We start from the raw sequence: 25,394 nt of genomic DNA, 5'->3' as shown, positions 1-25,394 counted from the left end.
AGGATTCTGCATCTGTGGACATTTTTTAAAAGAATCTTCTTCCCTTTCAGCATTGCTTTTACTTAGTGCATCCGTATACTTTTTTTTTGTTATTTTAATCTTAAATTATTAATTTTTTTAACTGACCTTTATTAATCACAGTTTTTATGCTCCTTCCTTTTTCCTTTCATTGTACTTTTATCTCCTTTTGGAGTGCTTAATAGTTTTAAGTTTGTGTTCAGCATATTGTTGTGCAAATTTGTATGAAATATGCTGCATAAATAAAGCCTGATTTGATTTGATAAAGAGCTGTTTATTGTTTTCGATTCAAATTATAATGTCCAATGAGGGAGGGTTTATGCTCATAATTCCACATTATGTTAGAATTAGATATAGAATTGATATTCCATATTACTTTATGGTCTTAGTCAGATAAGGACCTTTTGAAAGACAGTAAATTTTATATTCCTTAATTGTTGGATGTACAGCTGAAAACCCTAAAAATGTGGAAAACTGGTCAATGTTAACCATTTAGTAACAAGCCAAACTGGTACGGAGTTGAAATCTGTTTCAGCACACATTTATGGAGCTTAATGCTCTCTTTTTTTTAATGTTTAACCTTCATTAATTCAAAGATGCTGGAATGACAATCAGCATACACTTCAGCATACACAGGGGTTGTCCACTCAATTCTAGCCAAGCCACAACAAAACACCCAAAGGGACTGAAAAAGAAAAAGCAGTCTTTATTCAGCTCACAAAGTTACAGATTTTGTTGCGGGACTGTGGTGTCAAACTCAAGTCCTGTCACAAGACACAGAATACATGGGAGAAAAGCAAAAGCAATCTCCAGACTGCCTGTTTGTGCCAGTCAGTGTTAAATGTGATACAAAGAACTGATAATTACCCAATTCGTACTGTATATCATCAGTTCTCCATCTGGACCAGGAGTTCCACCTAGTTTCTAAACATATTTTTTTTAAATGTCACACAAGTTTTACTTGTCTTTGGTTTGAGCACAAAAAAATTCTGAATCAATTTTGAACATGTTTTTAGTTGACAACAATTTAAGGACTAAAACATTTTAAAAGCTTCAGTTACATAAAGACCATGCCAATTCTCTGAATAAGGACAGTGAACTTGGAACAAAATAATACACCCATGGGAACTCCAAAGACCAGGTTGAAGAACTAATGTGTAAGACAATACAAGACAGCAGGAAACCAAACTTTAAGAAAAATCTGTAAAATGTCAGAGCTTTACATTGAAATGGTTATCTTCTTTGAAACGTTTTTTGCAACTGCTTGTGTGTGAAACTGTCCCCGATCCAGTTTTGTGAATATTTCTAAGTTTCATGCACATTTTCTCTAGGTAGGCTAACACACACAACACGCCCCTCCCCCAGTAATTTCTCCCGTAAAATCATTATAATCCTTACTAATAATAAGCATAATCATAATTATTGTAACACAATATAACTGCAATCCTCCCCAAAATACCAAACACACAAAAACACATTACATATTTAGTCACCCTACCCAAAAAACTAGACGTATCAGTTTAAATGTTACTGTAAATTGTTTAACCTATTCCTTGTTTCTCCTGTATAACTGATAGCAGTAGGCCAGTTTTCATGTCAATTTCTGCAAATCTAAACATGCATTTAAATGTGTGCTGAGGTGGACTGGGAAAAGGTATTAATAGAATGCATGTTTGCTTATTATTCTGGGGTAATAAGGGATTGATAGTTTAGCCAAGTGAAAGATACAGCTTATCACTCCCATCTTCCACAATTTTCAATAACCTCTTATAACTTTGCCATGTACATCCCTTCCCATCCTCCTGTTTCTTCATTTTTTTCCTGCAGACTTTGTTCTTCCTCACCCCCATCCGTCTCCCCCACCCCCACCCCCACCCCCACCCCCACCCATGCCTCCTCACTTTTCTTTCCTCACTGGACGGCCTGCTCGTTAGCAGTGCTGCCAGAGTCCTGGGGCTTCATTACATCTGGGAGCTCAGGGGGGCTGGAGAATGGTTCTACCCGCAGTTGCTCAAACACCTCATCTGACAGAGGCAGGGAAAAAGGGAGAAACTCAGAGGGAGAAATCATTTCAATATGACTGATGAACTAACTTCCTCCAATAAACTGGTAAAAGGCACAATAGTTAAAGACATACATGAAGCAGGTCACATGGGAACAGTATGCTCTACTACCATTTTGAGAAACAAGCAGTGAGAAGACACACCGTCTAAATGCTTCATCACAGTGCTGATGCCCAGAGGATGATGTTACATTATTTTTAAAAAAGAAAGAAAAAAAAGAAATTCTACTGCTTCTGGACTGGCAGTCATATCAACCTCTTGTAGAAAGAGCATTATTTTGCATGGCTTATGAAGTGCTGAGGTTCACTACTGCATCCAGTATGATTACAGGAAAAAACATGTAAAGAAAGCATGGTGGCCATGACTGTTATTGCCCTCAAAAAACATTCCATAATTGTTGTTAAGGTTTAATGCCCAGCTCTAGTATCCAGGGGATAATCTGTGCTGGAACAATCCCGAAGAACCCACAGGCATCTTCAGTAAAAAAATTAAAATGTACTTGAATTTGACTGCCAGTGTCACAAATTAAAAATTCAGCCAACTTTTCCTCATGCTCCAGTCTATTTATTTCTCTAACCAATTTAATCACTCAACTAAGCACAAAAAAGAATGAAAAAGAAATAATGTTATTATACGTAATGATCAATGATATATCAGTGTTAAATCAGGTGTTTGATACTTAAAAACAGAACAGCAGCAGTGACATTGTGCATTAGGCTAGAAAAGTGGATTTTCCCATGTTTACAGCCAAGCCCACTTATCATTTTCTAGCTGAATACACAGACATGGATCATTCTAATTGTGTTAATTGAACAGATACAGATAGGGACATTTTTACACATCCCTAATACATACACAAACAATATGAATGAATTGTACATTAAAAGATATTTTCTTTAATAAATAGACTAGGAAAAAAAAAAGAAAACTGATAACAAATAATGACCTCACATTATTTGTTGTTATCAGGAGTATATCAGGGATATATACAAGCAGTATAATAGAAATTACAAGAATGATCCTGTCATACATATCTACTGTCTGCACAAAGATTAAATTTACTAAACAGATAAATAGCTAAACTCACCATTGATGCGAAAAGCTAGGCCAACAGTGGCCGGGGCCTGAGGTCTTGCTGTCTGATTAGTGAACCCACAGTCTCCAAGAGTCTTATTGTCCTCTAACAACTGATCATCCTGAAAATAAGATGTTTAAAGCACATACCAATTAATTAATGACTTCTGTCACAGAGCATTTTATTGGACATATTTCTATCCCCATATTTTTATTTTAGTCCATATTTTTATAGAACCACATATTTTTATGTTTTCCTTTTTGCCCAATATGGAATGCCAAACTACCCAAGTAAGTCACATTACTGCAGCCTCCTTGGCCAGTTTGAGAAGGCACATACTGCATCCTCTAAAATGCATTCCACGAGCCACTGCTTCTTTTCCTTCAGCACCCCACCAGTTTAGAAGTACAGTCAATACAGAACAGGCCTGCGCAACACATTCAGCTGGTACAGGCAGACCACAGTATCAGGTCATGTACAAAGCCAAGTCGCACCCTCTCCTTCCCCTATAGTCTTCACAATATCAGACTGATACCTGCATATACCTTGAAGAGTCTCTGCTCCTCTGGTGCCCTTTTCAGGATCCCTTCCACAATGCGCTTCAGCTCATAAACAGTGGTGGACTCCTTGGCATCAGTGAAGATGGTTGTTTTGTGGCGCCGAATCATGAGAAACACATCCTAAGTGTGAAGAACGCATGTACAGTTAAAGCAATGCAAACTGACCATACAGGGCTGAACTTCAATGGTGGAAGAACAAAGTACCAACATATTATCTCGGTAGCCCCGACACTTTTCTGAAAATGCATTATTTTACTTAAATTAGAATTGTGTCACTTGTCTAATGAATCTTCTGTTGAAATTTGGTTAGGAATGTGAGGCTGTTAGTAGCTAACCAAAAGCCAATGCTGCCAAGATTAAATGTTTTCTTAATGAAAGAATGAATGAATGAAATGAAAACATATATATTTTAAAGGATATATGTAGACGATACATAGGTCTTACCCGAAGATAACTTTAAATTACATTCCACTAGCAATTACATGGACAGCCATTCCACTAACCAGCCAATAATACAGTTTTATTTTATTTTATTATCCTTCATTTAACCAGGAAGGTCCCATTGAGATACAATATCTCTTCTGCCAGGGTCCTGGTCAAGATGGCAGCAGGAAAATAAAAGTTTCATATCAAAAACATACCAAAGAAAATAAAAAAATAAAAAATAAAAATATATAATAATAAAAAAACAGACATACAAGGATCAGGAGCTAAAAGGCACTTGTTGCTAAAAGCAATAACATTGTTCAGTAAAAACAGATTTTATACATATTTTTATACATGTTTATACAGTACCCATAATAACAGAAGGCACAGATATTGCCAGTGAAATAATCCGAAGATGTTTAGCTAACAGTGACTTCCACGCCACATGAAATATGTTGACTGCCGCAAAAACGGCAAAAACTCATAACAGCACTGCGTCTAGAACTGCGGCCTTGGTTATTCAGCTAACGTCACTCAGCTATGCCACTACGTGTTACAGTGATCCATCTGACAACCATGTCGACGACTACACCTTCGTTTCCAGATGCAGTTAAAATTAAATTTATCAATATTTAGTTCACCAGCCAACCATCATGTATCGCGTTATAAATTTACACCTGCAGCCAAAATTGGCTAAATTATCTTGACGGTTCACAACTACCGTTATCTGGCTACAGTAACGTTATTTTCGATTATCGTGTTCCTTTTGCAGTACTTAACGAAACTTTTAGTCTGTCCCCTGCTACCTAGACTAGACTATAACGCGCGACCGAAACACGTTGAGGAACTACAACTTGGTAACACGCTGGATTCGCCAACCTAACGTGGAATCGTAGCTACCTGTCGTAGCTACCTACCTCACCAGCAAGCGAATGCCTAAAAAATAAACAGTAGGTAAATTTAACAGAAAAACCTAGTTACTCGGATGTTTAGCCAGCTGTTAATATCCTCTTCCGTCTCAGTCTTACATTTATCTCTAGCTACTTGCTAGCAAATGTTTTGTGGGTGCTGAAATTACACACCAAGTCTAGTAACAAAATGTAGTCATTTAGCTAATAATATATGGCATCTCTTTTTAATAAAAGTAGCAAGCTCTCTGTATGTCGTGCATCACTAATCAGTCTGCAGCACGGATGCACAATAACGACACACCATAACAAACAGCTTCCTTTGGTTAAGATCCTAAGCAAGCTTGTAGCTAAGAAAACAAAGGGGTCCATTCGAAACGTTCCTTGTCATTACACCCTGTCGATTTGTTAATATATTTTCATATTAAAAACTCTTCCTCTCATATCGAACTGATAACGACATCTGACAAATGAAGTCAAACAAAGAAACACATATTGATCTGGCGTTGCCTGTTTCTGTTCATTACCCACTCACCATTTTCTCGGTCGGTTGCGATAACTCCGCCGCTATCCCACACTACACAGCGATTCTCAAAACAATTCTTTCCCCTCCCCCAACAACCATAGATACAAGTAACTAGATCAAAGTGGTCCTGGCAGCGCAACTACAGGTTATTTTGCCATTTGTGTCCACAGAAATATAACGTTTTTAATATTTCGCAAATACGTAACTTGTAAGGTATTTATGTATAAATATAAATATACAGACTTTTTAGCCTTTAAAGCAATACTATGTGTAACTCGTTCAAATTACAACACAAAATTCTCGTTTAATTGCTCATTTAACCTGTATCATTTTATTGAATAAATCTAATTTCCTGTTAATAGTGCTCAAAATGTGAGGCGGAAACCAAAAAGACCAGGAAGATTAGATCAAATCAGCTGTCGAAAAAAGTGCTGAAATTCTCCTTTAATGTTTCCTTCACCCAGCAGAACCAAAACTTATTTTGCGCTCTTCAGTTGCATACTTTTAAAGTGCCATTTATTGTGAGGGAGAGGTAAGGAAAACATTATAATTATATGGGCGTGGTCTAATGTAATATTCCAAAACAGAGGGTAATGCTTGCGTTGTAACCGGGGAAATGTTCGTTTTTTGGCGCGAGGCTGGAAAGCTTTGAATAAGGTTACTGCAGGAGAGAAGCGCGGGGAAGGTGTGTATGGAAGGAAGGTATATATAATATATCAAGCATGACGTTAACTGGTGCATTTTCGATCGAAATTTGAACGCAGATTCGCGGGAAAGAAATACCTCACCTAAGAAAGTAAGTTTAAAATGTTTAAGTCACTTCTGAACTATTTTTATTGTTTTAAATGCAGTCTATCTAGTAATGTTTACCTACGTGTATCTTTTTTATTCCGAGCCAATTAGCAGTTTTATCTGTATTTTCGTATTATCAAGTGACGTACTTATTTGACTGCCTGCTACATAGCATACGGACATACGATAGCTATAGGCCTATTTCACGTGGCCGCCATTTTGAAATCCAAAGAGAGGCTGTGGTGGGCGTTGCCCCAAGTGAAACATTAAGTGAACGCTGAAACAACAATGGCTTGGACCACGAACCTTGAGCTGCTACGACATTTTACGATGTACGACGTCGAAAAATGGGCTGAGGAGGGATGTCGAGTACCAAGAGCAGTTTTGTTGAAAGGATACAGCAACTGGATTGAGGGATTCATTACTGATATCGAAGGTAAGTTAACGATTTTGCCATCCGTAGTCTGTGCCGGTGTGCTAGCTAATCAGCAAACGGTGTCATTAAATTTTTCCCGACCGTGAAAACTGCCTTGTTTACATTTTGGACATTTGTGGTTAGTGGGTAAATCTATCGCTGTTTTCGTCGCAGCACTGTCAACTAGCCAAATCTGTCCAACAAGTACGGCAGTTTTCACGGTCCGGAATAAATTTCATGACAACGTCAAAATATTGTTAGCAGCTCGATCGGCTAACAATAATATGAGCTTCATTTAATTTTCTAAGTTTGTGGTAAACTATTGAATGCTTGTTAATAAATTAAATGTGCTGTATTTTGTCAAGGTAACGTTACATTTTGTGTTAACCAACATTTGTGTTGGTTAACACAAACGTTGGGTCATCTAGCTTAACATTACAGGCTACAATGATTTTTCAGTCAGGACGAGCGAGGCAGGCTGTGTTGTGAGGGCCAAGTCGTTTCGCTCATTGAGAAAAAATGACACCCCTTACAATATACAGGTATTTGGGTAGTAGACAAATAAGTGTTCATGTTCATGTTCAAGTTTCTTGTTCAATTTGCGCGAATTTGCTTGCAAAACGTTATCACCTTTCCCTGCTGGACAACTTGCACAAGCACTATTATCCTGAGCCAGGTTGAAAGAGCTGGATGCATATTACTAAACGCATATGGTAGATTACACAATGGTCTGCACAATTAATTGATGGGGTATTTGATTTGATTTGATTTGCACTCATCATATAAAAATGACAAAACAGAACAAATACACTTAAAACAATACAAAGAGGACTATTGTAAAAAGCGCGATGTTAAAATGAGTATGAGTAAATTGTTTTTAAGTCCCAGCAGGGTCAGGTACTTCCGCTCAAACGGATCATGGGTTTTCACATAGAAAAATCTTCAGCACCACTGTAAGGAATTATTGCAGGAGGCTGTTTGGTTACATATCCTCACTACTGAAAACCCATGATTCTACAAAAGTGTATATACTAAGTTTGAACTTTATTTTTAAGCTTTTATCAGTTAACAATACATCATGGAAGGAGCTTACACTTGTAGGCTTATTTTACAAGTTTGAAAAAACAAAAAACGAATTGACAGACTCAGCATTAAAGTAACTTCAGCCATTTCCAAAGAGTTTCAAAGGATTACCAGCTTAGTTGGAAAGAACACTTCCACGATGTTGATCTCCATTTAATAAGGAGCATGTATCATATTCTGTTTTGTACTCCCTCAAGGCGCAGTATGTAATGTAGGGAAGGAAAGTTGGACTGTCCCTTCATTTTCTTTCTTGATCCCTTGGTTCTATAAACATCATTCTAAAGCTTAAGGATGTATCTTATTAAAATAAACATTTTATGGTTTGTTTACCTTGTTTCTTTTCTGTCACTGTAGGTGGAGTTTCCATCTGAAGGCCCCTTTATTGGGCAGTCAGAGTGCAACTGCAAAGCTGGCCAGGGTCACTGCAATCATCAAGTTGGACTACTATACACTCTTGCACATTTTCTTAAGCTAGACTGTAAATCTGTCCCTCCTACAGTTAGTAAAACGTCACTGCCACAGACATGGCATGTTCCTCCACGTACATTAGGCCTCACCCCAAAACCTATTAATATAACAAAAGTTTCAAAATTAAAGCCACCCACAGCGAATACACTCCCAAAGAAATATAAAAGATCCTGTGATGGTATCATACCCAACCTCTATTGCCCTGTTCCAGTCCCCCTACCAAGTGATCAGTTTGCTCATGATCTTCAAAAGAACCTAGCTGATATCGGAAGCAACTGTCAAATGTATCACCTACTGCTAGCATCAAACAGACATCCAGTGGACAAGGTTGCAACAGAGTTTGGTGACCTGCCCTGTGGATCAGTGTTGACCTACCAGGCCCTTGCCCTTCCCACCACCACTACCACTGACCATCACCCACCATTTCCTCTGCCACCACAGACATATCATTATGCCACTGCTCTAAATGAAAATGAGAGCAACTACTACTGTGGCATGACTATCACCCTCTCTGATGCAGAGTCATTGGAGATGGAAACAAGGGAACAGAGCACAAACAAGACCTGGCACCGTGTTCGCTCACAGCGTCTGACTTCATCTGTTTTTAAAAGGATCATTTCAAGGATCGCAGACTTCGACAGCTTAGCAGCCAATATGCAGCGACAGAAGAGGGCTGTGCAGACACGGGCAATGAAAAGGGGGCTAGAGATGGAGCCCATTGCAGCGGCACAATATGAACAGGCAACAGGTAATCACACATTGCCTTGTGGCTTCATCATTAATCCTCATGCCCCCCATTTAGGTGCCTCACCTGATCGTAAGGTGGTTGACAGCGCTGGGCTTCTTCAGGGGCTTCTGGAGGTAAAGTGTCCAGATGTGGACAGTTTGGTTGAGTGCTGTTACCTTTCTGCAGGGCCAGATGGTGCTTTTGCCCTTAAACCCAACCATGAATACCATTACCAGGTAATGGGACAGATGGGCATCACAGGGATGATGTGGTGTGATTTTTTTGTCCATTGCACCAACGACTACCACTTGGAGCGGATCCACTTTGATGCCGAGAAATGGGAGTCTATGAAAACTAAGCTGGACATATTCTTCTTTGAGTATTTTTTGCCTGCCCTTTGCAGATGAGGAGACCGTAGATATAAACTCCTCAAAAAAAGTTTGAGTCAGTATTTTTACAAGAATATTTTTTACATTTTATCAAGAATGAATTATGAGAATTCATTAAAAAATGTCAATGCATTGTTTTATTGTTTCAGTATTATCCAGCATACAGGTTGTCTTAAATTCATGTAATTATAAAAACATTTAATCACATTTAATTATCTTCAGTTCAATAAAAGTACATAAGAGCTGAACTGCCAATGTTGTGTTACAATGAGTTTCAATGTTTCTCAAAGGAAGAATGATTATCCAGAACTTACAAAATCCACTTTGATGCATTTTGGGGAGAAAAACAAATCACATTTTGTTATTTTAAATTGGAGAGTTTTTGCATTTAAAAAAAATCATAAAAATAATACTGAAATTCAGAAAAAATTGATATTTTGTGTTTATAATCATTGTAATCATGAACTATGTATATTGTTAGGAAAATGCAGAATTAGTTTTGGATAACCCCCTTCAAATAGGTGTTACCACAGGATTAAAAGAGAGGTCCCTGAAAGTTGGTAAGCAGAGCACAAACAGTCCATAGCTGGTTAACTGAACCACACAGTGAAAGGGGTATGACACTGTCAAATATATGGTATTCTTTGATGCGCCTGATTGCCCTCTCTACGTGGATCCTTAAGCGAGCAATCTCTTGTGTGTGTGTAATTTCTGCTTTACTGAACTGCCCACTTGGCCCCAAGAATGTTGGGATTACAAGTTTGACATTTATGTCAGTGAGGAGGTCTCTGATAAGAAACCCTTTATCTGCAATGACCTCGTCACCTGGTTGCAGGAGGCTCAGAATGCCGGACTCTTTGGTAATTTCCTTATCCGAGATGGAGCCTGTGTACAGGTTGCTGACTAGGCAAATTGACCCAGAAGGAGTAATGCCAATCAGTGACTTTAGCGTTGTGGTACCTTTGTAATGGGAGTATGTGACCGTGTTCAGAACCTTTGAGCTTGCAGTTTGGATGTGGATCTCAGTACAGTCTAGCACCACCCGTGCTTTGGGGAATGTATTTTTAAAGAGTGGTGGCATCAGTTCATCTATAGCCTCTCTACTTGGCCATACTGGTAGTGTGCCAAGCATAAAGAACAGGTAGTTGCCCCATGTTATACAAGTCCTGCTGACTGTGGCTTGTGATACCTTAAACCGCACAGATAAATCCATAGTGAAAAACCCCTGCCGCACACGACAAAGGAACAGGAAGAACTGGTCGAAGAGGCATAGGTGTTGTGCATGGAACCCAGCTTTCACAATGTGTTCTTCTGTGTGATTTAGCCTTTGCATTTGACTCCATCTAACCATAGACTCTGATGTAGGTTTTAGAGCTAGGAAGACTGCTTTGAGGGTGTCATAATCTTTAAATCCTGTGTAAAACATGATCAACTTGGGCTCACATTGGAAGCGTTGGAGATGAAACTGCTCACTTCTCAGGGTTTCATTTTCTTCCTGCAGACGAGCAATCTCCCTCTGTGCTGCATCAAGCTGTTCTTCCACAGACAGGGTCTCCTCCTCATAGTCATGATCGCATAATGCCCCCAAAACCTGCTTAGAACCGTGTGTTAGAGAGGAGAGAAAATAAAATGGGATTACCAAAAAAAAAGTTATTGTAAAAGTAAGACTGGAACCATCCAAATATATTTTATAAACAATAAATAAAAGTAATGCAAAACTTAACACATAATTAAAAAAAAAAACGAAAAAAAGCAAAAGTAAAAATGGTAAAATTTTTATTTTACCAGATTTACTTATTCATGCTTTGTGAGGCAGGGAGCATATGGCAGTAGATAAGCTATTGCCACACTACTCTAAAAAAAAATCCATGTGAAGAAGGAAATCAGAAGACTCGATAAATATCGCAGGAGTATTCTAGATACAAATATGCAGTATACTTTCATCCTATGATTATTATTTTGCACAGCCTGATCTTCCTGTACATAACTGGTAATGACTTTTCTTCCTCATGCAGATTTGAAATGTCCACTTCTTCCTCTTCCTCACCAAAGTCACCAGTCGCACTACAAAATTGGGGACAAATACCAGTGCATTTATTATCTTTTTCATGCTGATACGGAAATGATTTGGCTAATGTCAGATGACAGTTACCTCTGGAAGCGTTGAATTGTCCTTCTGGTCTTGGGCTGACACCATGTAAACAAAGACGGCACACTCCCGTTTTTCAGTTTGTTCAAACCGGTAAGCGATCTTAATATGCAGTCCTTGGGAAAGTGTTTGGAGCACACTTTTGTGTTGTCTGTGATCTGAGATGAGAGATGTGTTAAGGTGAGTGTTGACGTATAAATTAATCTTACGAACTTTTGGAGGTTATTATCAGGGTAAGCTAACGATAAGTTAACCAACTTAGACGCTAGCTTAGCTAGCTCGTTACATTACCTGAAAATAAGGTCCAACATCTCTCCTTATCTTGGCAATCCACTGGCGACGGGTGTCCGGGTTACTCGGAAATCGATGGAAAGACAAGCCTTGATCACATTCTCGCCTTTGATACGACGTACAGCGTGGTACACAACAATATGCCATAGTAGCATCACCGGCTCAAAATCGCTTTTCTGCTTCATGTAAACACCGCTCCTAGAACGCTTCCCACCATAGCCTCGTTTTCGCACAGGAAAGTTTCAAAATGGCGACGGCGTGATATAAGCGAATAACGCTGGTCGAATGCTGCTGCCGGTGCTGTCATTTTCAAACTAGGTCGTTGACAGCTAGCTAAATACCGAACTTGCTAGATTTTCTGCAATATTGTAGGTAATTAATTTGGTTAAATTGAGCTAAACTATGTAGATGGCCAATTTGTCTAAAAAACTGTATAGCAAGCTAGTCCTTGTGTTAACGTTAGTGAGGGGAGTGATTTGTAGCCTAACGTTACTGGTATGAATATTTTCTAGCTACCTTATCCGGCGAAGTAACCTGTTTAGTATTGCTAGTAACTTATAACTATGGATAAACAGTTTTAATATGCAACTGTCGATACATAACATGCATGTCGTTGGAATTCTACTAGTTAACATGAGTCAGAGACCAAGACGGCTAGGACAGTAGATTACTTCTTGGTAGTTAACGTGCTGCGAAGAGGTTTTTATTTTATTGTTTGTATTTTTTGTAACGTAAAGCACTTAATTGGTACTTCGCTGACGACCGTTGCACAATTACCACTGTACCTTAAGCTGTGTGCTGCCGTTTGCCAAAAGGAGAGAAGTTGTAAGAAAACGTAAATTTTATGTATCGGCAGCAAAGTTGATAGGCAGAACGCTAAGTAACCTAACTTAATAGTAGCCTTCCTTCGTTGACAGTATTTAATTAATGTAATGGTTATATAATAAGATTAAACCTGTTGTCATTTAAATTACACAGATTTATAATTTTAGGTTGAATGAGTATATGTTTTCAGTTGTTATACTGTACATCATCCAACTGGTTAATGCGTGCTTCTCTATTTCACAGGCTTTTTCTATGCAACAGCATGTGATTGGGAAAAAAGGTGGACTGGGGTTTCTGTGCCTTCATCTGTTAAATAAGCCCAAACACACCAAGGATTCACATCTACTTTCATCATCTGTCTCCCACTCTTGTCTCCTGTTTTTATTACTATTTTTTCCATGAACTATATATCTCTATTTAATAGTTGTTTTACTGTTCTTCTCTTTCTCCTCTCCCTCACCCATCTCCATTTCCAGCCTGATTATATTTTTTTGTGCTTCATCTACACCACCTTCTGGCTATGTCATTGTCCCAGGATGATAAACATGCCACCACACCTCTTCCTCTTCCTGCACATTTTGCTCAAGCCCAGCAACCTTTCTCCATCAAAAAAAGACGCCTTCCTTTCTCCTCACACTCCACTTCTTCCTCGTCTCTTTCTCCTCCTCCACTGCTCTCACAGTCTCTACCCCCCCGCCCTCCATCTAAGGGCTGCCCCCCTCTCAGTCGAGTCTTTCCCCATCAGTCTCCATCCCCCTGGACACCCCTCTCCTGTTCCTTTACCCAGCCTCCCCCTCCTCCATCACTTTATGATCCTTGCAAATCCCAGTCCTTCTTCAGCCAGTGTTTCATCAACCTTGGCTTGCTGGGGAGGGGCTCCTTCGGTGAAGTGTATAAGGTAAGTAGCATGGCAAATGAACAGGACTGTATTGCTCAGGTGATGTACATTACTCCCTCTGAGGGACAGATGGCACAATAAAATCCCAGAGCTATTTCCTTAGATTTTCCTTGTTAAATTTTTCCTTCATGTATCAGATTTCTCGTCGTTCTTATCATCGTAGGTCCTCAGTCTCCAGGACGGACAGCATTATGCAATCAAGCGCTCAGTCCAGCGTTTCCGAGGTGATAGAGACCGGCAGAGAAGTGTCAGGGAGGCCAGGAACCATGAGCGCTTATGTCCCCATCCTCACATCCTGGGTTTCAAGGCTGCCTGGGAGGAGAGAGGTCATCTTTACATCCAAACGGAGCTATGCTGTACAAGCCTATTGATCCACACTGAAGCCCAGCCACATAACCCAGGCAAGTTACAGATATCTGTAGTGACAAGTTATAATAACAACAATTATAATGATAATATTTGCATGGGCACTAATGAGCTGGGTACCACTGCAATGTTGAAAATGGTGAAAAAATATATGGGCGGACCTTGTTCGTCCTCGTGGAAAATACTTCACTATAATGGTGTTGAAACAATTGACATGTCATTCCACTATCAAACATTGACAGCTGTGATTGTTCAAATATTAGACCATGTTATATGGTAGTGGTTCCCAACCTGGGGCTTGGGAAAACTTTGGAGGGGTTCCTAAGATGTTTTTGGCAAAAATGTGAAGCATGAGATAATCCTATGTACCCATTTTTGTGAAAAATGTAAATGTGGCAGCCACTTTGGCATAACTTTGTGGAGCACTGATTGGTCACGATAAGGATGAATATAATGAATTTCAGACTGGTGTGCCTTTCAAACTTAAATTCACTAACAGTAATTGAAATTTATGGACAAAATTAAAAAAAAAAAATATTAAATAGAATTTTTCCAGCATACTTCCCAAGTTTCCCATCCCATGTCACATACAATGGATAGGGTTGGGGCAAATTTGTTTTCTCCCAAAAAAGTATCTAATAGCTCTATCATTAACCGGTTCAAATCCCATGTGAACTTTATAACCCCAAACTCCTGCAGAATAGTCCAATACTGGGCATACACAGGCTTGATCGAGTTTGGTGTAGAAACCCATAGCTCCTAGAACTTGTTTAGCCTCCCCCTATAAGCCTGCCAGCAGATTCACAGAGCACTATAGTTCCTTTAACAAAGTTTGTGTTAATCTGAAACCAAGATATTTATTATAACTTTTATAGTTCTTATAAGTGTTTAAGAATTTATCCTGAAAACTGAACTGAAACTTGCTTATGGACTGTAATAGAATTCTATAAATCATTATTTTCGATTTCTTATCATTTATAAAGAGTCGCCACTTTTTACACCAGTTACTTACAACAGAAAGCATCTATTGTAGATGTTCTTCAGTCTCTGGCAGTCAAACAATATCGTCCGCATTGCTGTTTGATAGAATTCACAAGGTCATTGTGAACTGCATTGTGAACTGCAAATAGTGTAGGAAGCTGCTTAACCCCCAGTATTGTGGGAAACCAATTGGTAATAAAATGATTTTTCCTAACTTAAGCCTCTGGAGCTCTGTTAAGTGACTGTAGAGCTTGATAAAAAACATGCCATTTACGCCAATTCCAATTAGTTTATGCAACAAAAAAATTGGCTACTCATTGTTAGCTGTCACAGTATAGTTGCAGTGTGTGCACTGTTTAGGAATGGGGTACTTTAGAATTATGGAATTGGAAAATTCTTTGTAATCGTTCATTTATTTTACCCATTTGAGCTAGCTGAAAATACTGTATATACTGTAAAACCAAATTTGTGAGTCTACATTTGTGGTATTTTTTCCACTCTTGCATGGGTGTCCAACTCCAGTCCTGGAGAGCTGCAGTGTTTGTGGGTTTTTGTGCTTTCCTTTCAGTCAGCAGCCAAGAAAGGCCTTGAGAACGCAAGGTGTGGACAGTTTAAAAGATGAAATACAGCAGACACTGTGGCCCTTCAGGGCTGGATTCTGACACCTGTGTGTTAAGGCAAACCAAGCAGTTTTAATGAAACGATCTACCCCCAAACTAAAATAACAAGAATCTAGTTTTGTTTACCCCTCCCATTTAGCTTCATCAGCACTGAACAAACAGCATCCTACCCATGAATTTCTATAGCAGATTTAATAATATGCCTTGCATAAGATTTCTTTCTTTGATATTGACTGTTGACATTTGTTGGGGTTAAATTATTTTTTAAACAATAAAAGCATGAATACATGCCTTAATAGCAATGGTTTTCTCCATGGAACCTTTTTTTTTTTTTTTTTTGAAATGTTTAAACTTTGTTCTGGGAAATATGCACTTGTGTTGCTTCCAGCAATATTGAATAGGGGTCACTAGGTTTGTTAATAGATTATTGATTATTTGCCATTAAGAATTTGATCGATCAAAGTGAATAATTCGGGGTCTCAACGGAATCAATGGCCATTTGCTATTTCCACGATTTTTGTGGTTTTTGGTGCTTTCTGTGATTTTTTCGGTAGTTTTGGATGATGGAATAGCCTTGACGTAACCTATGGCATTATTATAGGTGTTATAACCTTAACATAACCACCATGTTATAGGGGACCTGCAGTGTAAACGTAGCCTTAGACCCGCCATGCCGTGACTGCATCTATCGCATTACTGTCACTGCCTTTCTAACCCACAGCGGAGTCGGTGGCGTGGGCCTACCTGAGCGACCTGCTGTCCGCCTTGCAGCACCTCCACTCCCGGGGCTTTGTCCACCTGGACCTCAAGCCTGCCAACGTCTTCCTGACTCGGTCGGGCCGTCTGAAGCTGGGGGACTTTGGGCTGCTGCTGGAGCTCACGGGGGACAGGAGAGGGCAGCCGGGGGGGAAAGAAAGGGAAGATAGAGAGGAAGGACAGGAAGGAGACCCAAGATATATGGCCCCAGAACTGCTGAGAGGAGAATACACTCCTGCTGCAGATGTTTTCAGGTAAGCAAGGAATCAAGCCAGATGGAAACCAGTGTATTAATTTTACTGTAGGTTAATTGTCAGTGTCTGTGCAACTTGTGTCTGCGTATTGAGTGATAAGGGATTTTCTTAATTTGCATGTAAATGATTTTCTGAAATGATTAAGAAAGTAGTGTTGTTCAGTCAGTGGACGTGCTTATTATGTCTATATGAACTACAGTTGTAACCAGTTGTCTATTGTAAATGTCTTGGTATCTACTTTCTATTTTAGTCTAGGTGTGTCTATTCTGGAGCTGGCCTGTAATATGGAGGTGCCGAAAGGGGGAGATGGTTGGCAGCAGCTCAGACAGGGAAGCCTGCCCTCTGAGTTTGTGAATGGTAATGAGGCTTGTGTGTTTGTGCCCACCTTTTATTTCTCCACACGTTGTTTTATGCATCTGCTCTTTTAGCAGTCATGCAGTCGAAAATGGTCTGATTATATATTGCCCAACACATTTGCGTCTTTGTCCGTGTCAGGTCTGTCCGGTGACCTTCAGTCAGTGTTGAGGATGATGTTGTCTCCTGATCCCTCTAAGAGGGCCACAGTCCCTCAGCTTCTTGCTCTCCCAGTGGTGAGGAGACAGAGGTGGAGACGGCAGGTTTCTCTGCTACTGACCGAGTCCCTGCTATTCCTGTTCTCCCTCTGTCAGGTAAAATCACCCGACCTTTTATTAAATCTTTATGAAATCAGCATCTAATGATGATGTATTGCTGTCCTGGCAACATTGTCGTAGATATTAACTAAGTATTCTCTGCTCAGACGGTGTTGTCAACAGCAAGGGGGCTCCTGGCTTCTGTCCGCCTCCCATTCCTCACTGCCCGGGCACCTTCCGTGCCTTGCACCCCTCCCAGAGATAGCTGGGAAAAAGATGGGGACTGCAGCACCCCTCCTTTTAGCTTCTCATACAATGACACAGAGAGCCTAGTGGAAGATGTGGTGTTTTTTCCAGAAGAAATGGGACCAGATTACTCTCCCACCCTCCCTCATAGGTAAGGCACTGAATGATGGCTTTGTTTCTGTCTTGCTGTGTTTCTCGTGTGTGTTTCTTGCTAAGTGCAGAAGCATCTAGATTATGTATGTACATATATTCTCTAATAGCCCATGTCTCCACAGCATAATATGAATCCACTGTGTTGCAATGTTTTTTTGTGTGTTTTTTTTTTTTTTCAAATGTCTTTTTCTGTGGAATAAAGATTAGTGTTAATAGTATATGTGTATAACTGGTTAGATAGTTGTTTCTTATGAGAGTGTTTGTACAGTAATGGGTTGCATATCCGGTAGGGCTGTTCATGTAAGTTTTTTTTAGAATTGACTACGGTTGTTACAGTACTAAGGGAGAAACCCCCTAACTGATAATTCCTTAGAACTTCAATACTTCCAAAATTCAAATGGATTATGATAACCTAATCCAGTAACAATTTCAGTTTGTCATTTTGTGTATTTATTATTTGCATGTAACAGTAATCTCTACCAACTTTGTCAAGGCATTGAAATGGTGCTTTACTTCCTTTATTAGGTTGTACACATAAATTGAAGCCATCCTTGATAAAACCTCTTCTGTTTAGCCTGACTAATAATATTACTTGTTTTTCTCATTCTCATCAGATCGAAATCTCCGATATTTGTGAGTGGCACTTCCACCCCTCATCCAAAAACTCGTACTGACTCTCACCACAGTCCATGTCCCACTCACACTCCCACACATAGCTACACACATAGCCATAGTCTCACACACACTCCCACTAGCACACACACAAGTAGATTGAAACATGATCAAGTAGCCACTTCTGATCAAAGGCTAGTAGACACAGGAATTAAAGCACACACTTTGACACCCTCTAGTGCACATAATTCTGCCAAAACAGAGAATCAGCAGCCGACAGCCACTCAGACTCATAGTCCGGTCCTAAACTGGATCAGACCCGAGCCTTGCTTGCGACCCACGTTTGAGCCCAAGAACCTCCTCGGCCTGTTTGATGAGACCGCACTGGAAGGACAGTCCTGAGGGCAGGACCATATACACACCGTCCATGCTGGGGAACCACTGCACTTAAAGAATGAGAAGACATTTGGAATGGGATACTATACCTATTGTTTAATGCATTTTTGGTGGTATATTCATTTTGTGTTTCTAACTTAACTTCTTTGAGTAAACTACTGTTTTACTCTGCTTCAGAACACTTTCGGTACAAGGAGAGTATGTGCTTCAAATTGAGCGCTCACATTTGGTCTTAGGCACTTGTCATGTTCTACCATGCTAATGAAGAACAGTGAAAGGGGATGTTCACTGCTGTTGAGAAATTACTGTATTCCATGTGTTGTATTCTATGACTGCCTGTGAAATAAAATGAATCGTTTAAGCATCTGTGCCTCTTATTCTAAAAGCCTTTAAACATTGATATTACGGTTGTCTGCTGTTAACACAAAACTGAAATACAATTTCTGATATTCCAGAAGTACCTTCCAGATTTAATAAATGGGGAATATTATTACTAACATTCATTTTCATGTTTTCATTCATACCACCATAGAAATTTTATTTTGTATTACAAACAAATGAGGAATTCAACTGAAGGAATTGGATTTTAGCTGGAATTAATGCTTAAGGTATTAAACTGAAAGCTCATTTACATCCTCTTTGTGGTCTGAACGCATTGACTTGTCTCCACATCACCTTTATACTAGGAACAAATTAGCGGGTGGTGGGTGGCATTTTTTTATAGCACTAAAATACACGTGGAAATTAGAAACATTTGGTTTACAAAATGTGCGGTATATGCAAATCGGCTATTCACGGATATGTATTTTTACAAATAAATGCACAGTCGTTTTAAAAATAACTATTTACAACACATAAGTTAAGTTGTTTGCAGATAGTGAAACACATTGAGACTTGTCTCTTATTTATGGATCATGATACATTTGTCAATGGATAATGTCTACAATTTTACGACAACGTAGCCTACCGTTCAGACGTGTGCCAGGACTACGGGAAAGGCTAGCACCCCGAGCTTGATCACTCCATTTGACAGCGTAGAATACATTTTCCTCACAGTCTACTGTACCACTGTATCACTTTTACAAATTGTTTGACGCGTCTAGAAACTTTCAATGGGGATGAATTTACGTTTTAAGGCCTCGGGACTAATCGACAGCGAGTTGACAAGTTTTCGTTGGGCCTGCTTTTCTAATGCGAATGCAGAACCGTGAACTATCCAGTAGTGGGCTGCTGTGCAGGCTATTTTGACAGTGAGAATTTTCACTCTACAGTAACTGATGGTTACATAGTAACGCTGGCCTAAAGTGGAATGGCCACGGGTGTACCTGAGGAATCTAGCTGCTGCATACATTTATCGTGTTGGTTGTATTTAACTGGGGACAGTTACTACCGCTAGCAACTGTCCATCTTAAAGACCACTGAAGAGAAGCAAAACTGCAAAACGAGAGGCACGGTACAGCCCAGATTTTTTGTTATTGTCTTGGCTATTGCAATAGTGATGATATTAGTGAGCCGTAGTTACACAATGTTACAATCAAACTAGATTTATCCGTTACAAAATTCGCCGTGGAATTAGCTGTGTGCTACGAGTACGAACACTGTCACAACAATTGCTGGAATCAGATGGATGTTTTCTTTGAGAATCTAGCTTCCTCTTGCTAGACAGAACAAGCTGGCAGAATATTTAACAACGCTAACGTTAGGTAGAATGGTTAGGCTATGCAATATTGTTGTGTGAAAAACATTCGTTGCCAAACGTTAACCTGTAATTAACAGAGGTAGGTCGAAACGTGTAACGAGACTGTAACGCAATGAGATAATTTACACGAACCTTACATTCCACTAATTATGGAATTATAGCTAACTTACAATGATGGATTTGATCTAAACGCGGTCAAAAAGTCACCGTGTATATGTGATTACGTTACCAATAACCAAACACAGCAGGTTACGTTACAACTGTGTAGGGTTAGCTTTTTCAGGCTCTCATCATGGCGCTTGAGAGCTTAAGCATCCTAAATGTAATGCTAATAACATTGCATTATGACATTATTCAAATCACTCGGTGTTACTGTAATGTATAACAATATATTGTGTCAATCTTTTGTGTTTTCAAGGGAGATTGTTTAAAATGTCAAAAATGGAGCGCCTGAATGCCCGTGTCGACAAACTGTTGACGGTGGCTGTACAGGAGATACTGGAGGTAGTGGGCGAAACGGTGTCAGACTACCAACAAGAAACTGCCCTAACAGAGCGGGAGAATGAGAGTATGAGATCGAAGTTGCTGGAGTTAGGGTATGAGGTGAAGACACTGAGCACAGGTTAGTGTTGGAGATCTGGAGTAAGTACATTGGGTTATTGGTAAACCAGAAGTAATACAATCTGTGAAAGAAAAAAATTGCAGGTTAAATTTATTTATTGTTTATTTATTACTGAATTCAAATAGTAAAGCTGGAGAAATAACTTTTTTTTGTCATTTTGAGGTGTAGTTAATTACAGGAGCTGTCAACGACTTTTGGCCCAAAATATTGTTTTCCCAAACCTCTTTGACCAAATACCACCTCCTCTCTCCCTCTTCCTTCTAAGCCTGGTTGGTGCAAAGCACTTTGCTCCAATATAGTTGCCAATGGTCAACTTCCAATTGCCACACATTGCTGGTTTTCCCTGTGTGCAAAAAGAAAGCATTGCTCACACATGCGTCATGTCTGGGGAACATGATAGTCATTTTCTGATATTTTTTTTCAAAGTAGTTTGAACTACATTTTTTGAGTAATTGTAGTTTTTTAATCTACATTTCTCTTTAGGGTAGCTTTGTTATAGTTAAACTACTTTCAGTGTGAATTTATTTGTAGTTTGCATAACTAAGCTTTAAGACTAGTTTCCCCAACACAGTAAAAAATGAGGATTTGAGAAAAAGACCTGCACAAGAGGGTTATCAATATAATGTAATAAATTGAATGTTACTGGAATCTGGGTCTACTGTTGCCACATTATGAAGATTTTATCATTGGCTGTTTTGTTTTGTCATTATATTAGGTGCTGTAGAGTTCACCTTTCTTCCTGATAATGGGGGAAAGTCTCTCAAAGAGCAGCAATGGACCTCCAGATTGAGGCAGGACACAGAGCTCATACCAACTGAGCAGAAACAGGAGTTCATGGAGGACTACAGAAGCAGGCAGAGAGAAGAGGAGGGCAGTGGACTGGAGTCTGTCCATTCCACAGAGAAAATACATTTTACATCAGGTTTTAATACACTCCAGCCTAGATGTGCATCTGGAAATTCTGGTTCAGCCTCACCAAATTTTATGCCTGAATATGTGAAGAGTGACCCTGATGATAAGTCATTTTGCACGGCAGAACTTTTTGAGATGCAGGCTGTTGAACCTACAGAGGTCAGCTCTGTACCCACTATATGGCCTAACCAAATGAAAGCAGAAACTGATGAAGTGCAGCTTACTCCACCAGATCATCAAGATGAAAGTCAGTTAAAAATCTGTACAACAGCTCATTCCAGTTACAAACCTGCTGTAAATTCAGATAAACATAAAGAATACCATTTGAATGAGGAGCAATACATTTGCACTCAGTGTGGTAAAAGTTTTATCGAGGCTGGAGCTTTTAAGAGGCACCAACGTTATCATACTTCTGAGAAATCACACCATTGTCCTGAATGTGGGAAAAGTTTTTATCAAATATGGCAACTAAAACTTCACCAAAGAATTCATACAGGGGAAAAACCATATAATTGCACATTATGTGGGAAGAGCTTCAGTCAGTCAGGACACCTTCAAATACACCAACGGTATCACACAGGAGAGAAACCATATGGATGCACTCAATGTGGAAAGCATTTCTATCAATCAGCACATCTAAAAATTCACGAACAAAATCATACTGGAGAGAAACGTCATCAGTGTACTCTTTGTGGGAAGAGGTACATTCAGTCTTGTCATCTTAAAGCACATCTACGCGTTCATTCTGGAGAAAAGCCTTATGGATGTGCTCATTGTGGGAAGAGATTTGGTGTTCCAGGATCACTGAAGCGACATCAACGATCTCATATGGTAGAAAAACCACACAGTTGTACCCAGTGTGGGAAAAGTTTTAACTTGCCAGAAAATCTCAAAGTGCACCTTAGGTCTCACACAGGTGAACGACCATACTGCTGTTCCATTTGTGGAAAGACTTTCAGTCAGTCAAGATACCTTAAAATACATCAGCGATATCACACAGGGGAGAAGCCATACTGCTGTCATCAGTGTGGTAAAAGCTTCAGTCAGTTGTGTCACCTTAAAAAACATCAGCAAATTCACATTGGTCAAACTCTGTAATTTTATATTCTAGTGTCACGGGCTGTACCTAAAGAAAGTCCCATTAAATCATGTCAAATGACGATGAGTACAGTGCAGCATAAAAATAGGTGGTCATAAAGTTGAATTTCAAACTTCTATAAAGTCCTGTTGTGTTAACTGGATAGTCCAAATTCACTTTTCTGCTGTTTTACCCATAGTTGGGTGATTGATACCAATTTTATCCCAATGCATACAGTACAAAAATTTGAGACAATATCTACAGGCTGCATGTACCTGTGTTACCACTATAAATGGCTGTAGACCGTAGCAATGGTAGCTTTTCTGGCTAGTGACAAATACACCTTCCTGCTTCTCCAAAAGCTGCATCTTCCATATTTATAATGAGTGAAAATAGAAACAAAAATGATATCTTAGTTGTTTTAGAGGAAGTTAAGTTTAGTACTATAATTGACAAATAACCATGTATCCATCCTCTGGGCACTGTGATTAGTAGATGTGCAGTTGCCACTTGAAATATGAGTTTGGGGTTGGCAGTTATGCAGTACTATGCAGTGAGAACGGCAGTGGCAGCCAGCACAAGTTCACAGTCTGTGATGCACATACCTGGCAATGCCTAACTCACGCTTGTATTACCGTTACTTAGCTTAGCACAGCTAACGTTGCTTCCCGTATGCAGCCATTGTGGTAGCACAGTTAGCATGCAGTCCATAGATATTGGTTAATATTTTTGTACTGGACATGCAGGGATGAAATTGGTATCGATCTTAACAATGGGTACGATAACCAAAACCCGAATTTTCTAAAAAGTTTGACTATCCCTTTAAGGATCACTCTCATCAGGTTTTGTTCTGGAAACCAAAAGTATGCTTTATAAAATATTCCAAAGATTGTTTTATTATGCTATGTTTCATTTCTGTTCATTGTAGTCTTTACAAGAGACCTGCATTTACCAGCTTCATTTGACAACATTGGTTTCTAAAGAGCATCCATCCATGCATCCATAACAAATACCAAATTATTTAGCATAAATAAAGGTTCCGAAAACAACTAAAATTTAACTAGGATACCTAAAATAAACTGAAAGGGAATTCTCTGGATCATTTTACCATGAAAACTAATGCAAACTACAAGAACAAAAATGTGTACTTTTTGCCGAACATGTAACTTACATAAACAAGCTGGGCAAGTGGTTTTAACTGCATGCTGTATTTATTTTATAAAATTAAGCCTGTGCATGTAACCTCTGTATACTGTACAATACATGGTGTTTCAGTTTTCTGAGTCATCAGTATTTGGCGCTTATGTTGTTAACCCCTGTACTATTTTTTGTTGGTTGAATTTTGTTGTATTCCATGTGATCAATAATGTGAATAGTAACAAAGAGATTCCTTCTCTGCAAACATATGTTACAGAACTATACTTTAAGATATTTAGTTAAGTTGTATAATTCACTGTACCTTTCTTGTCTATAGAAACTGCATTGCTGTGTAACAGACCTGGGTCAAATGCGTATTTGTTTTAGATTCAAATACATTTCTGTGCTCCATTGATCTTTCCTGATGTAATTGAGCCTGCCAGTCTGACCAGAAGGTGGGGTTTGCACTTTTTGAGAGTATTTAATTGGTTCCAACACACCAGACAAGATCAGTAAAGTGTAGAAATGTATTTGAATCCAAAACAAATATATATTTGACCTAGGTCTGCTATGTAACAGGAAAAAGCCTAATTGTAAAAATAAAAGAACATGTAGTAAACAAAATTGTTGGGCGTTGGGCCACCACTGTTAAACAGTCATCGCTTGCCTTTTTCCCCCTTGCACTTGAATGAATGCATAGACATGATCCTGAAGTATTAGCTTCCATTCACTGCACTTTACTGGCATCTTGTCTTTCCCCTGGTGGTCCATGATGACATGACCGTAGACACGGTTTCTCATGAAATATCATTAATTTGAGTTGTCTTAAGCTGATGAGAGCTCTCCTTTTGCAGCCATGATAGCCATAATTATAAACAAACAGACCTCTCTTGAATTTAATACACAATCTTATGCATGCTGGGATGTTAGTTGCTTCAAAAATCCATGAACCACACCTGTAGCTTGACTTTATTTTAGGGTTAATTATTATTATTTTGAAAAATTAATTAATGTTCTTATCTCATTTATTTGTGTTGTGTGGTGTATGGCTATAATGCAATAAAATAATGAAAATTCCTTACAATATATGAATTTCAAATAACTAATAGGGAGTAGGGCGATCCTTCGCCTTCAGAACAGCTTCAGCCTTTCAATGAATGCTGTCAGACAAGTTTTGAACCATCTGGGATAGTGGGATATTGGACAAAACTCCAAAAAGGAAAGTCTCCAGTTCTTTGAGGGATGAAGGAGGTGGAATTCTACCCATAAAATTCTACCCATGGAATTTTTTCCATAAAAACTGTGTGATTGTGGGGGTTATGGGAGTAGTTTGACTTC

At 39.2% G+C, this 25,394-nt stretch overlaps 5 protein-coding genes and 1 long non-coding RNA gene across 14 annotated transcripts; 3 read left to right on the top strand and 3 right to left on the bottom strand.

Annotated features, from left to right (window-relative positions):
• Window positions 1-704: 704 nt before the first annotated feature.
• On the bottom strand, window positions 705-5,728 carry LOC118220283 (elongin-B-like). The gene is made up of 4 exons (XM_035404084.1): window positions 5,586-5,728; window positions 3,702-3,836; window positions 3,169-3,277; window positions 705-2,042 (listed from the first exon to the last, which is right to left on the bottom strand). Exons 1-4 carry the CDS (start codon window positions 5,586-5,588, stop codon window positions 1,930-1,932), a joined length of 360 nt encoding a protein of 119 aa, XP_035259975.1. The 5' UTR covers window positions 5,589-5,728; the 3' UTR covers window positions 705-1,929.
• A 1-nt stretch (window position 5,729) lies between these two features.
• pkmyt1 (protein kinase, membrane associated tyrosine/threonine 1) lies at window positions 5,730-18,972 on the top strand. 5 transcript variants are annotated; one of them, XM_035403983.1, is made up of 8 exons: window positions 5,730-5,789; window positions 12,959-13,613; window positions 13,777-14,014; window positions 16,302-16,590; window positions 16,841-16,947; window positions 17,086-17,258; window positions 17,369-17,598; window positions 18,215-18,972. In XM_035403983.1, exons 2-8 carry the CDS (start codon window positions 13,236-13,238, stop codon window positions 18,612-18,614), a joined length of 1,815 nt encoding a protein of 604 aa, XP_035259874.1. In that variant the 5' UTR covers window positions 5,730-5,789; window positions 12,959-13,235; the 3' UTR covers window positions 18,615-18,972. The 5 variants fall into 5 exon arrangements, with proteins under 5 accessions (XP_035259874.1, XP_035259873.1, XP_035259872.1 ...); XM_035403982.1 differs by lacking the exon at window positions 5,730-5,789 and adding an exon at window positions 5,812-6,108; XM_035403981.1 differs by lacking the exon at window positions 5,730-5,789 and adding an exon at window positions 5,812-6,261.
• On the top strand, window positions 6,587-9,782 carry LOC118220270. The gene is made up of 2 exons (XM_035404067.1): window positions 6,587-6,804; window positions 8,221-9,782. Exon 2 carries the CDS (start codon window positions 8,617-8,619, stop codon window positions 9,466-9,468), a length of 852 nt encoding a protein of 283 aa, XP_035259958.1. The 5' UTR covers window positions 6,587-6,804; window positions 8,221-8,616; the 3' UTR covers window positions 9,469-9,782.
• On the bottom strand, window positions 9,561-12,156 carry LOC118220233 (THAP domain-containing protein 2-like). 2 transcript variants are annotated; one of them, XM_035403997.1, is made up of 5 exons: window positions 11,891-12,156; window positions 11,603-11,757; window positions 11,439-11,514; window positions 10,924-11,041; window positions 9,561-9,772 (listed from the first exon to the last, which is right to left on the bottom strand). In XM_035403997.1, exons 1-5 carry the CDS (start codon window positions 12,035-12,037, stop codon window positions 9,750-9,752), a joined length of 519 nt encoding a protein of 172 aa, XP_035259888.1. In that variant the 5' UTR covers window positions 12,038-12,156; the 3' UTR covers window positions 9,561-9,749. The 2 variants fall into 2 exon arrangements, with proteins under 2 accessions (XP_035259888.1, XP_035259887.1); XM_035403996.1 differs by having other exon boundaries at window positions 9,561-11,041; window positions 11,891-12,152.
• LOC118220289 lies at window positions 13,455-16,461 on the bottom strand. The gene is made up of 2 exons (XR_004763934.1): window positions 16,325-16,461; window positions 13,455-13,925 (listed from the first exon to the last, which is right to left on the bottom strand). It is a non-coding gene; the product is annotated as an uncharacterized LOC118220289 (long non-coding RNA).
• A 548-nt stretch (window positions 18,973-19,520) lies between the features above and the next one.
• LOC118220232 (zinc finger protein 664-like) lies at window positions 19,521-24,709 on the top strand. 4 transcript variants are annotated; one of them, XM_035403994.1, is made up of 3 exons: window positions 19,521-20,052; window positions 20,724-20,929; window positions 21,645-24,709. In XM_035403994.1, exons 2-3 carry the CDS (start codon window positions 20,740-20,742, stop codon window positions 22,937-22,939), a joined length of 1,485 nt encoding a protein of 494 aa, XP_035259885.1. In that variant the 5' UTR covers window positions 19,521-20,052; window positions 20,724-20,739; the 3' UTR covers window positions 22,940-24,709. The 4 variants fall into 4 exon arrangements, with proteins under 4 accessions (XP_035259885.1, XP_035259884.1, XP_035259883.1 ...); XM_035403993.1 differs by having other exon boundaries at window positions 19,521-20,056; window positions 20,726-20,929; XM_035403992.1 differs by having other exon boundaries at window positions 19,522-20,061; window positions 20,726-20,929.
• The last annotated feature ends 685 nt before the right edge of the window (window positions 24,710-25,394 follow it).

This window comes from Anguilla anguilla, chromosome 2 (genome assembly GCF_013347855.1).
Source record: "Anguilla anguilla isolate fAngAng1 chromosome 2, fAngAng1.pri, whole genome shotgun sequence".
Classification (NCBI taxonomy): domain Eukaryota; kingdom Metazoa; phylum Chordata; class Actinopteri; order Anguilliformes; family Anguillidae; genus Anguilla; species Anguilla anguilla.
Note: the sequence above shows the minus strand (reverse complement) of the source record. Positions and strands in the feature narration are given on the sequence as shown.

Excerpts from the sequence above, each read along its gene's own strand:
- LOC118220270 (XM_035404067.1), top strand. The coding sequence starts at position 8,617 with ATGTATCACCTACTGCTAGCATCAAACAGACATCCAGTGGACAAGGTT.
- pkmyt1 (XM_035403983.1), top strand. The coding sequence starts at position 13,236 with ATGTCATTGTCCCAGGATGATAAACATGCCACCACACCTCTTCCTCTT. Across the intron at positions 16,591-16,840 it reads CCTGCTGCAGATGTTTTCAG|TCTAGGTGTGTCTATTCTGG; the intron begins GTAAGCAAGGAA and ends TTTCTATTTTAG. Across the intron at positions 16,948-17,085 it reads GCCCTCTGAGTTTGTGAATG|GTCTGTCCGGTGACCTTCAG; the intron begins GTAATGAGGCTT and ends TGTCCGTGTCAG.
- LOC118220283 (XM_035404084.1), bottom strand. Across the intron at positions 3,278-3,701 it reads AGGAGCAGAGACTCTTCAAG|GATGATCAGTTGTTAGAGGA; the intron begins GTATATGCAGGT and ends TCTTATTTTCAG. Across the intron at positions 2,043-3,168 it reads CCTAGCTTTTCGCATCAATG|ATGAGGTGTTTGAGCAACTG; the intron begins GTGAGTTTAGCT and ends TGCCTCTGTCAG.
- LOC118220232 (XM_035403994.1), top strand. The coding sequence starts at position 20,740 with ATGTCAAAAATGGAGCGCCTGAATGCCCGTGTCGACAAACTGTTGACG. Across the intron at positions 20,930-21,644 it reads GGTGAAGACACTGAGCACAG|GTGCTGTAGAGTTCACCTTT; the intron begins GTTAGTGTTGGA and ends TCATTATATTAG.
- LOC118220233 (XM_035403996.1), bottom strand. The coding sequence starts at position 12,037 with ATGGCATATTGTTGTGTACCACGCTGTACGTCGTATCAAAGGCGAGAA. Across the intron at positions 11,758-11,890 it reads ATGTTGGACCTTATTTTCAG|ATCACAGACAACACAAAAGT; the intron begins GTAATGTAACGA and ends CTCTCATCTCAG. Across the intron at positions 11,515-11,602 it reads ACAATTCAACGCTTCCAGAG|TGCGACTGGTGACTTTGGTG; the intron begins GTAACTGTCATC and ends CCAATTTTGTAG.